The sequence below is a fragment of the Cibotium barometz genome, chromosome 30 (genome assembly GCF_041138505.1).
Source record: "Cibotium barometz isolate CiBa-2024 chromosome 30, ASM4113850v1, whole genome shotgun sequence".
Classification (NCBI taxonomy): Eukaryota; Viridiplantae; Streptophyta; class Polypodiopsida; order Cyatheales; family Cibotiaceae; genus Cibotium; species Cibotium barometz.
The window spans coordinates 47,435,698-47,448,552 of record NC_141075.1 but is presented as its reverse complement, the minus strand read 5'-3'; the positions used below and the strand labels follow the sequence as shown (position 1 = coordinate 47,448,552).

At 46.7% G+C, this 12,855-nt stretch overlaps 1 protein-coding gene across 23 annotated transcripts in view; it reads right to left on the bottom strand.

Moving 5' to 3' along the window:
• Window positions 1-12,855, bottom strand: part of LOC147621566 (protein GAMETE EXPRESSED 2-like) — a 210,058-nt gene that overhangs the window by 141,368 nt on the left and 55,835 nt on the right. For all 23 annotated transcript variants that reach the window (XR_015269849.1, XR_015269848.1, XR_015269850.1 and 20 more), the window contains one exon: window positions 9,149-9,393. Coding sequence is in view for 20 of the 23 variants with exons in the window: in XM_086824342.1 (XP_086680468.1) it covers window positions 9,149-9,393 (245 nt within the window). In the remaining 3 variants the exon portion in view is untranslated. The remainder of the gene's footprint in view (window positions 1-9,148; window positions 9,394-12,855) is intronic.

Below are 12,855 nucleotides of genomic sequence, written 5' to 3'. Positions count from 1 at the left end.
TGAGTCGGATATCTTACTAATTGGTGGTGCAATGCTCAGGGCGAAACTCGAGCAATTTCATGCACAATTGCGGGAGAAATTGCTCCTCCACCGCCTGCTGTTTTTCCTCCTTCATTTTAGGAAAAGTGAAGGTGCAACGAAGGTTTATAACTCTTGTGGTTTAAATCATTTAATCTTTTTCCAAACCTTAGTGGTTATAAGGGCTATTAAACCTTGATCTCTTTGTGAGATTTGAAAAAGCTCATTGCATTCTTTGTGAATTTATGGCACTCATGTTGTATATGCTCTAGCACTATAAAGAGCATATCTCTCATCTTGCATTTCTTAGTGAAAAAGGATTAAAGGGTGTGGTGTGTTAGCCAAATGCCAAGGTATTTACACACTAAAACTAAAGCCTAAATTGCATTAGCTAAAGATTCCAAGAGACCAGTTTCAAGATCAAGGCCAATTCACATTATCTGGAGTGGTCAAAGTTTATGTGTACACATCTTTACTTATTTGGTGAAGGGATACTTGAGTAGAGCAACATTGTGTGTGTGTGTCAGGTTGAGTACCATGGCAACTATGGTGGGAAAGATGTTTGATAAAACATATAAATTTGATGGCTCCAAGTACCATACTTGGTGCATCAAATGCAAATGTGTCTCATAGAAAAAGGCATGTGAGGGAGTGGTTAATGGAATGAGAAGAGGCCAAATAGAGATCCAGATCTCATCACTAAGTGGACCAATTTAGACTCCAAAGCATTATCTCTCATCATTTGTGGGCTCAACAAGGACTTCGAATGAAGCATGGCTTAGGCTCAAGTCCATCTTTGCGCAAACCAATGCAGCTACTAGGTTTTTCTCAAGGAAGAAACTTTATACAGGATGGAAAAGGATGACAAAGTCAATGTTGCTTCTCATGTCAATGACATTCGTTGTATGATTGATCAACTAAGGGTGGTGTTACCATTGATGAAGAGGAGGCCATCTATGTGTTGCAAACCAACATGCCTCCTTGTTATGAGTAGTGTGTCTCAGTGATAGTCAATCAAACCAATCATACTCTAGCCTCAGCGACTTCTGCCCTCATTTTGGAGGAAACCCGCATGGAGGGTTCCAAAGCTTCAGCTTCTTCAACACCAGTTGTAGTGAAGCATGCCTATTCTGCTCTCCAGTTAAGGACAAGAAGATCAAGGCTCCTAGGACTTGCTACTATTGCAAAAAGAAGGGCCACATCATCAAAGATTGTAGCCACCAAGGGTGCCCACATGGTGGACCATCCACCGTAATGGACCGTCCACTAAACAAACCATCCACCGCAATGTGATGTGGCAATAAGTCAACGGAGGTCCCATCATTGGATCATCAAATTGGAGACTCACCACCACAACGGACACAAGGAGGTGCGTTGAAGGCTCTAACGGCACCGACTGTCACTCCACCGCATCTCTAGAGATAGGAGATTCCACCAAAGGCTATGCTGCCACCCAAGGCATCCACCAAGGATAGGAGATGCCACCATCTCGTCCTTAGGCATATATTGGCCCTCATCCCCCTCGGAGGATATCTTATCTTGTAGCCTTCATGCCACTTTGTACCCTTGTTCTATCATCAGCTTATGTTGTGTCGTCCTCCTTCATTGTTTGTGACCTCTGCTGAGTGTGCACGGTTCCACTGCGTAGTGTCTTATGTGTCACGCCGTGAGCATCGAGGACTCCGGACATACTGTCCATAGAAGAGCCACCACGTAGTATGCCAGGCAGCCAGCCCTTCTATAGGTACACTAAAATTTGGCGTGCCCGATGGGACTCAAAACTAGGAGTCTTGATAGCTCACCTTGTCATTTGTGTTGCGTCCTTTTTGTTGTTTCCTCTTTCCGTGTTGCTCCCACTCTGCATGCCCAATACACGCTCCCGTGGCAGTTCGGTGAGCCCATCCAAAAGTCCTCTTTCAATATGTTGCTACAGTCGGAAGAGGTTCAACTACTTGCCATCTAGGGAACATCCTCCACCCCTTCCTATGGCGGCTAACCTTGGTAACCCCACCCTTGGCAACACCAGAGGCCAAGCCAACCCTCCTGGCAACACAGAGCCCCTTTCCACGGTGCTGGGCCGAGTCAACATCAAGCTTCCCACCTTCAAACGATCATCCACTGAGGATGTGGATGACCACATCCGATGGTTCATCTCCATTTGTAAGAGCCGATGTCTTGAGAGGGAGGATGCCTTGGTGCTCTTCGCGTCCACTCTCCAAGGTTTTGCAGACAAGTGGTTTAGTCAGTTCCCCAATCGACCACTTCACAGACTAGACCACTCTAAAGGACACATTCCTCCGGACCTTCTGTCTTGGTAACCATGAGGACCGCATTCTCCAAGAGCTAGGGAAGCTCCAATTGCTACCACACGGGAGAGAGTGTCGGAATTCATGACATGGACCACAGTGCTGGTGGCCCGCTTACCGACTTACCCTGGCGACTTCATGGTGCGACAATGGGTGACACAAGCCTTACCCAGATCCACCCAACAGAATATTTGGGAGAGTCAACCCACACCAACAACATTGTTAGAATTCCTGGAGCTAGCCTTCCAACTTGAAAATGCACGGCTCATGTTTGAGTGTGATGTCGGCTTTGCACATCCAACAGTGACACAATCGGATGACCCGATGGCTCAGCTGAAGCGGGAGCAGGAGGCACTCAAAGTGAGGTAGAAAACTCCTAGCAAGGAAAGCATCTTGCTCCAGATCAAAAGGGAGATTGAAGACTTGAAGACCCAGCACGAAGCCAAGAAGGGGCTGTGGTGTGCTATATGCCAGTCACTTGGACACACCGTCCAAGAAAGCCCAAAAAGGAAGTACTGCGTCTTTTGTGAAAAAGGAGGACATGAAGATAAAGACTACTACTATCTCAAGGAGTTCCGTCAACTCCATCAACAACCTCCTCCTCATCCCACCTCAGCACTCCCCAACCTTGCCCATTATGCTACAGCTACCGTTGCCGTTCCACAACCATTCCATGCTGCCACACCTCCTCCTTGCCCACAAACTCCCCAGGTGACCTACCTTCCACCACTCATCCCAAATCCTCCTGCCCCAACCACCATGGCAACCACCCCAATGAACCGTCCTAGTCGCCCTCCCCAACCTCGTAACCGTCCCGTCCTTTGGAATAGATGTGGGGAATATGGTCATTACCAAAGCTGGTCCCCTTCTTGAAGGTGCTTTGCCTTGCCTGCATTTTTTCGGAATCCAAGGATCATTATACACGAGAGTGCCCCAAGCAAAGGGCATCCACATCCTCCGACTTCAAATTCCGAACTCCAACCACCCACTTAGTCTCGGTAGGACAACCTCCATCTCAAGGACATCCTTCTCCCATAGGACACTCTCTGTCCACTTGGGGTGTCCGTCTCACAACTCCCACACCTACCCATGAGGATCCACCATCCATCACAGTGGTCATCAAATCACAAAGGAAGGCGATGCCTCAAGAGCAACAAGGAAATGAGTCTGATGATAAAGCTGTGTCAATTCCCCACACAATCATAGATCATTCCTTCTTGCAAGCCTTCAAGGACCTCCACAACCAACCTACGGTGTCGGACGACTCACCTATCCCTTTCCTTCCACATTCCAAACTAGAGCTCACACCTTTCTCTTTGGAGGATTTACTCAAGGGACATACCATGTTAGAGATCCTCTTTGACCTCCTCCGGATTAGCCCAAACATCCTACAATGCCTCAGTACACCATTGGAGCAACTCAATGGTACTCCCACCAATTCTAGTGGTGGGCAGTATGATGGGTTTTCCCTTCCCTCTGGTGTTGTAGGTTGCATGGGTATCAGCCGTGCCAATCCTTCTCTTACAAACTACCGGAGTCCCCGCCTCACTCTGCATATTCATGGTACACCTCCCTCCTCCTATCGCCTCCTTCCTCCATCTCCTCTACAGCCCCCCTCTCCTCCCTCTCCCCATCTCCTCCTACTCGCCTCACCTCTTTCTCACACTCGCCTCCCTCCTCCATCTCCTTCTCGCCCCACTCCACCCCCCCCCTTTCTTCTCCTATTTGGCCCCCCCTTTCTTCTCCTACTCACCTCCCTCCTATCGCCTCCTTCCTCCATCTCCTACTCAGCCCCCCTCTTCTCCTACTCGCCTCCCTCCCCCCATCTCCTACGCAGCCCCCCTGTCCTCCTCCTACTCGCCTCACCTCTTTCTCACACTCGCCTCCCTCCTCGATCTCCTTCTCGCCCCACCCGCCCCCCTACTCGATCTCCTTCTCGCCCCACCCGCCCCCTACTCGCCTCCCCTCTTTCTCACACTCGCCTCTTTCTCACACTCGCCTCCCTCCTCGATCTCCTTCTCGCCCCACCCGCCCCCCTACTCGCCTCCCCTCTTTCTCACACTCGCCTCCCTCCTCCATCTCCTTCTCGCCCCACTCCAGCCGTGCCAATCCTTCTCTTACAAACTACCGGAGTCCCCGCCTCACTGTGCATATTCATGGTACACCTCCCTCCTCCTATCGCCTCCTTCCTCCATCTCCTACACAGCCCCCCTCTCCTCCCTCTCCCCATCTCCTCCTACTCGCCTCACCTCTTTCTCACACTCGCCTCCCTCCTCCATCTCCTTCTCGCCCCACTCCACCCCCCCCCCTTCTTCTCCTATTTGGCCCCCCCTTTCTTCTCCTACTCACCTCCCTCCTATCGCCTCCTTCCTCCATCTCCTACTCGGCCCCCCTCTTCTCCTACTCGCCTCCCTCCCCCCATCTCCTACGCAGCCCCCCTGTCCTCCTCCTACTCGCCTCACCTCTTTCTCACACTCGCCTCCCTCCTCGATCTCCTTCTCGCCCCACCCGCCCCCCCTTCCTTCTCCTACTCGCCTTCCTCCTCCTACTCACCTCCCCCCTCTTATCTCCTATTTGGCCCCCCCTTTCTTCTCGTACTCGCCTCCCTCCTCCTATCACCTCCTTTCTTCTCCTACTCACCTCCCTCCTCCTATCACCTCCTTCCTCCATCTCCTACTCTGCCCCCCCTTCCTTCTCCCACTTACCCCAACCTCCATCTCCTACTCACCCCCCCTTCTACTCGGCCGCCTCTCCATCTCCTACGTGGCGGGCCCCTCCATCCCTGTCTCCACTTTTTCAAAGCATGAATCACAATATAAAGCTCTTTTTCGTGCATTGGAGCCACTTAATATATGTGGGTTAATGAACTTTTTACTCTCAAAAGTAACTAGCCTACTATCCTAAAATAGCACTTGTTGCTCCAATAGCATAATACTCCATTCGTTCCGACCACAAAAGGTTTACTTGGATTCATAATTTATAGTATAGAAATTGATGTAGCCTCATTTTTTTACGAATTGACTGGAAGCCTATTTCAGAGTCATTGGAGCATAATACTAAGCTTTCTACAGATACAGGTGATCTTTTTTGGAGGACCACACGATGTATAGGCGCATATTGGGTAGCTTGATCTACATGCTACACCAAGGAGGCTATGGACCTGTAAGCAACACCCCCTAGTCTGTAACTACACATGTGCGAATGGACATTGAAATGCACCCATGTGATCGAGCCCTTATCTCACAAGATGATTACTTGGAGGCATTATAATAACCACAATATTTTCTTTATAATAACCACAAGATGATTATTTACACTACAATAGAAGGCAGGCATAGCGAGGTGCCCAAAGCTGTGCAAGAACAAAGGAAATATAATTGTGTGATGCAGGGGAAAATATTTTTTTTCCCAATTTTCATCGCCGCCTTTATACTCGCCTCTTTTCTCCTCTAAGGCTGCTTTCTTTTTCTGTCTCCATGCCAACACCTCACGCTCTTGCTTTTGTTTCTCTCCCCTTTTCCTAATTGTTTCCTCTACCACACGTCTCTCATGACTAGCGGCCTCCCCACTACTCCAGTTCCATACAAGCACTCCATCGCCACGTTTCTAGGACCTCAGGATCATGCATAACTATCATGGTTGACCATGTCTGCCCAAGTGCCCTCTTGAGCAGCCATGACTCCCGGTGGTTGGCTCAGTGGTGCAACCCTTGCCTTCCACATCTGCTAGCGCTGCAACGATAGCTCCGCAGGTACAATCTCAACAGGTAAATCTCCGACTGCTTCCTCTGAGTCATCTGAATCTTCTTCAACCTCCTTAACCTCCTTCGACAGTGCCCTCTGCTGATGAGACTGCTATTCCCCCTGCAGCCCCACCCCTCCTTGCCCACCCACCCTGTATGGATCTCATCCGCATCGAAACTTGTTTCCATGCACCATTTTCATTTCTCAACAGGTAAATCTCCGACTGCTTCTTCTGAGTTATCTCAACCTCCTTCAACAGTGCCGATCCTCAGTATATGCCCTCTGCGGATGACACTGCTATTCCCCCTGCAGCCCCACCTCCTTGCCCACCGTCTCGTCTCCACCCTGTACGGATCCCATCCGCATCGAAACTTGTTTCCGTACACCATTTTCATTTGTCACACACATCCACCTCCCACACCAATCCCTTCACCATCGATTTCTTGGACCCATCTCCATTCCAACTTCCCCAGTTCCTCACTTTGTTCAGTCAAGCCAAACTAGCCACCTTGGGCTTGATAGGTCTCGCATCCATCCCAGCTTTGCCCATGATGGATGCCTCCCTTTCTGACATTCTGACTTTTATCGCTCGCATCATTGGTCCACAACGTTATGTTACCCATCGTCATTCTGATACCCTCATCACCGGCATTTCCCCCCATCAAGCAATCTGCTGCCACCATTGCCCTGTTGACTCCCACCTCTTTCCTCCCCAGCCTATTTCATTATTATTTTCTCCTCCGGGAAATTCACACATCACCTCTACCCTTCGTTTTCACCCACTACACTGAGGCTTTTCATTGTTTTTGCCACTGCTTTTGCACTGGCTCCTCTATGAATCCATCGGATTCGTTGTTGCCGCGGATTTCGGGCTCAGCTCAACAAGCTGGACATTGTATCATAATCTTGGCCTTCTATTCGTTTTCTCACTTACCTCTTGCAACAGCCCCGCACTACACTTCCCTTGATGCCACCACCCCACTAACATCACCATTCTTCTCCCCTGGCATCCCACATCTGACCTCGGGTGCAACAAGATTCCCCAGCCTCATCCTGCCCCACCACCGCACCACCCCCTCTGCCACCCTTGCCACCTCCTCCGCCCCCCTTCTACTCCAGTCCACTCCCATTTCCACCCCAAGTCTCTGCTAGCACGGCATCATCTGGCTACCTACCATCCTCGCTTTTGTCGCAGTGTCCACCCTCTCTACCTCGTCCCTATCCTAGCCAACAACAAGTTTCACCCCCTTCTCTACCTCGCCTCTGGTCACAGTAACCTCACCACTTCCCCACCACTACACACGGGAAGCAGATCGTCATCCGGATCTCTCCTCCCAACTATTCCTCCTACAACTATGGTGGTCACCACACTTCATGCCGCTGCCTTCCGCCATGGCTTCGCGGAGCCCTCCCTTCCTATACCTACTTTGGGTCCTCTTCAGCATTAATAGAGATGATAGAAGAGAACGCATTGAGCTTCTCGACTCTCCCTTTTCATACAGTGCTTCAGATATTTCCGTGGAGAGCTTTGCGGTTTCCTGATACTCCAAAGCGGCTTCCCTTGCCTCATCCTCGTCGAGCTCACCACGCAGTCCGAGGTTTGGATAATCTCTCCGCTGATCTTCACGTTTAGTCCACCTACCTCATCGACTATTCGATCTAGCCCATGATACCCGCCAAAGGGATCGCACTTGACAAGCCAAGGACACAATTCAAGGTCTCCAAACTTAAGTCTCCACTCTTCGGCAGCGCCTTCACGAAGCAGAATCCGAGCTCACGTGCACAGAGAAGAAGCTTGAGTTGCGTGACCAATGGCACAGCAAAACAGGGAGATTGTCTCTTTACACCCTTCGCCAGTCTTTTCGCCCTCTCCAGTCACTTTTCACTCAAACCTCTCTATCAACAACTGATTGCGTCTACTTCAATGTCAAAATTACCTTATATACAAATGCTACTGTTCAGACTTGCCGGCCATACTTTGTACGACATGTAGTGTCCTATGGCTTTATATAAGTCATTACCCATAACTTTTATCGTTTTCCCGTGTGTGAGAGGCATACCCAGCTATAACTCAAAAATAGTCCAAACATAGCCTTAAGCAAGTATATACACGAAGCCCTGTTTGTCATTAAGCATAGAGTAGGGCCACTTCATGTATTCAAGCACCATCTTACAAAAGATAAGTTTCTACTACAGAAACGTAAGAGTGCCTTACAAAAGATGGGCAAACAAAACCATCTTAATCGGAGTGGTTATGGTTAACAACACCGATGAAGGTTTTCCAAGACCCTTAGGCACTAGCCTATGAAAATGAAAAGGCTGCAAGTGATTGTAGCATGGTGGACCATAGAGGAAGAAGGAACAAAGTTTGGGCAAATTTGGGGCAGGTTTTAAGCAGACAACCAGTCTACAATAGCCTTTCCTGGCCAGAGATTGAGCATGTTGAATGGGCCAAAAGAGGATAGAGGATTCTTCCCATTTGGGGTCCCGTACAACAAGCAGACATGCAAAGACACGTAAACGGAGGGTTGAAAGAAGAGAGAAGGGAAGGGAGGGGGAGGGGGGGATTCTATCAAAGTGAACCCCATACCTCCTTTGTTCTTCCAGCTGTAAGCCTTCCTTGAGTCTAACAGCCAAAATTTGAATATGAGCTAGGGGATAACTACTATTGTTGCATTGGAGAGCACCACGTTTTGATGACTTCTCCAAGACCTCACCAAAAGAGAAGCCAATTGATTTTAAGAGTTAACGGAGGCCATGGAAATCAGAGGGTAATTGGGAATGTTTGTCTAAAGCCTCTTACGAAAACTACTTTTCGATCTTTTTCCAAATTCCATTTGCCTTGTTGACCAAGTTCTTTTGACATAACTACTTTCCACAGTCAAGCCTAGCACAAGCAGTAAACTAAGTAGCCTTATCGCCAAGTCAATCTAGCGATGATATGCCAGTGTAGTTGTTGATTGTCACCATGAGTAAGCATAAAAATATTTTCAGATGCCCTTTTTTCCATGCTGTGTGTTTAATTTTTCTTCTCTTTAAGTTTGAAAGAAGTACTTATTCCTAAACAGTCAAATATCATACCTTTTTACTAGTAAAGATCCTTCTTCACATACTTCGAGAGATTTTGGTGTTGAGATGATTTGAGGGGGGTGCTTCACTACAGAAATTGTGACAACGGCAATATCTGTGTGTTCATAATCAGGAAATGCAGGGTTTATGTAAGCATCACGGACCTTGTATGAGAAAGTGTCATTCCCTAGAAATCCCCTTTGTGGAACATACACAATTGATTGTTGTCTCAAGTATGCAACACCATTGGTTGGTTGCTACAAAACATGTGGAATGATAAATAATGAGATTTCAATGAGTATATTCTATTGTTTTCAAAAGATGTTGAACTCTTGATGATAAAAATATTTAATTTGTGAGAAAGAAGACTTCTATTAAGTATAAACAAAGCTATACAAAAGCACGGCAAAAGGAAAGTATTTATTTTGTGGATAAAAGAAGATTAATATTTTTTATTGTGAGTACATGCATTCCTGTGTGATGTGTAAGCAAAACCCTTCAAGATTGCTCATCGATCAACTTAAAATGCACCGACCCACCACGCATGAAATATTAAAAAGAACTATTAATGTGCATGCAATGACATACACTCCACTCATGCATGCAGATGTGAGTATTTGTGAGTATGCAAGTGCATGCATTCCTGATCTCAAACTTCCCATCTCAATGTAAGGTCCTACTTTGTAAATTCATGGTGAGAGGACTGTTTCCATGCGCCCAGCCTTGGAAGAATTTTTTGTCCATCAGATTCTCTAGTGCATAACTTCAGGAGGCAACGATTGATTGTGTAGTGGGAGGTGGGTATTCTTGGGACCCTACAGCAGGCTACTGACATCCCCTCTGATGACCGCGACTTTCAAAGCTTGGAGTAGCATGAGAGGATCTTCGAGCCATATGCCAGACAAGCTAAGAGAGACAGACAGCTGAGCATGTGGAATGCCCTCATATTGGATGACTTTGGACGTCTTTTGGGTGCTGTGGATTATTTACAGTGGTCCACGTGAGGGATAGGACCAGCCTCCTCAGTGCATTTCTTTCAAAGACATGAGAAGAGTAAGAGACAGATAGACCACTTCCACGGGAGCTAGAGGCATACTGTAGATTGATCACACCATACCTCTAGAATGGATGACACCAGCATCATTTCGAGATACAATGGTTTTCTCAGTTCATAAAGATTGGAAACTACTCAAGACACAGACCATGAGCGTATCTGGGATCCAATCCTCCATCTTTTGGATGACATACTTATGTTTTCTACCACTCTATAGGAACATTAGCGGGATGTCGAAAAGTTCTTTCGATTTTTGTAGGACAATGAGATCCACATCAATGAGAAGAAGAGCGCATTTGGACTATTAGAAGTGCATTACCTGGGATATGTTACCAGGGCTTCCGGTATTCTTTCTTTTCAGCCTGTTTTGATCTGTTCAATACCATGCATTCTAATCAGCTAATATTTCATGAAAACGTCTATTCTCGAGCATGTGTGACTCGCAACGGAGAAGACCTTAAACAGCTAAAAGAATCAGCCCCTCGACTGCTTCATCATGAAAACCCTGATGCGCAGTATTTATAGGATGTTCTGCATCATGATTTCCACGAGAGCCAGGCCACGCGGGACAAGCCTAAACCCACATTAAAATACAAAATATCCGTATAGACAATCTTACCCAAGGTTAAGAAGTTTTCTGAGACTATGTTTTTTCCTGGAAAACTGCCTTCAGCCATTGATATTGCTCAGTGGTTGAAAAATGTAGATGGGGTGTATTATGCTTTGCACGAGAATATTTTGAAGTGGTGCATAGAGACCCCACATATAAACAGCAATTATTGGCAAAATCACCATTGTTTGATGACAGGCAAATGGTCCATGTGTAAATTTCAGCGAGGCGCTGCATAGCTTGGCTCAGCCTTTTTCACATATCACAGCAACAAGGATCTACCGATTGATTATACCACCACCTTGATTTTTGGAGCATGGAAATATACTATCGAATATGAATAAAACCACAATATGGTGGAAAAAAACTTTGCAGAGGCTATGGAAAAGCAAGTTACCTCTCAAATAGAGAGTCTTCTTTTGGCGATGCATTGCAAAAGTATTCCTATTGGTAGCATTTTGGCAAAAAGAAAGATTGCTTCTGCTCATTGTCCAAGATGTTCTTGCTTCAATGAGACCATTCATCACTTTCTGTGGCACTACCTTGACACACATCATTTCTTGCATCATTTATCAAGATGCTTGAATGCCAGATTTCCAGGTGCATGTTTCTCTCAGCATTTTTTCGATATTTGACAAATTTGAACAGAGAATTGCACATATGGCTCCATTTTTCCACTGGACGCGATTTTGGGCTCTCTGGAAAATTCGGATTGCTCCTAATCGACTAGTTTTCCAGTCGACCCCGATTCACAAGTATCAATGTTTACATCAATTGTTTTGCGACAATCTCTACATGATTGCTATCAGCTATAGCAGCTAGATCAGTATCATCAGGATTTTGTTTTCCACTGTTTTTAGTTTTTAACATTTGTGAGTGAAGGAAATAATGATCACATATTTTTTGATTTGTAGATCAGTGTGTGTTTCATTGGATAGTGCTCATCAAGAGCATCACAATGATATATCGGATGTGTGGAACATTTACATTAGATAGGTTTTTGTGCAAGTTTTAATGTAATGTATGGACTTTTTAATAAGTGACTTTAGGACATTAGTAAGTGTGAAGACATTATGGTTTATTTTCAACCATGAAGAGGTACGTACAATTAACCTCTATATGCACCCCAAACATTTTTTGGGGTGCATTTATTAATTTCTCAGCAATTACATTTTGCGAAGGTGTTGTAAGGTTGTGTGAACAATTGGGGATATTTCTTGGTTTTTTAAGGTTAAAAAGGCAATATTTTATATCTATTTTTGGCCAAGAATCTCGCAAGATTTTGCTTGATTTGGTGTTGTTTGGCATGTGGCTTTTCTCCATGCTTCCCAAAAATAGAAACTTTGCTTTTCATTAGCATGCTTCCTCCTCAGTGCTTTTGAGCAGGTGAGTGGAGGGGACACGAGTGCGCGGATGAAGGGAAGCGAAGCGAGCAAGCGATGGGAGGGGAGGGCTGGGAAGCTGAGCACACCGCTGAGGAAATGAGGTTGGGCACACGAGGTTGGGCACACGGGTGAGGGTAGGGGAGGCGATCAAAGCTAGCGGTTGAGGGGAACGGAGTCGACGGGGCGAGGAGGCAAGCATGGTAGGAAGTTTAAGCAAGAAAGGTTGAGGTGAGCCTAGGGGAAGCAAGGTGAGCAAGCGTGCGCTGGTAGCAAATGGGAGCATCCTGACGAGGGGCGGGTGAGGAGGCATGCGAGGCAGGCTAGGGGCGGGTGAGGAGGCATGCGAGGCAGCTTCCCAGTTGGTGAACTACCAAGAAGGCCCCGGTGACGTATGGCGGGGTGGTGGCGGAGGTTAATTGCATTGAAGAGGTACGTACAATTAACCTCAATTCATTCATGCAAACATTGTATTCGATAAATCTGATGAAATCAATACTGCTTTCCATGTTCATTCAATCTATTTCTTGATTGATGTATTAGGTTGAATTTCTTTATTAAATTCTTAAAGCAAAGATCGATTTGGTGTGAAATCCAATTGTAAAGGAAAAAAAATCAAGAAACCCCAACTGCACCACCCACACTTCCATTTGAATAGCAATAGCCACGAATA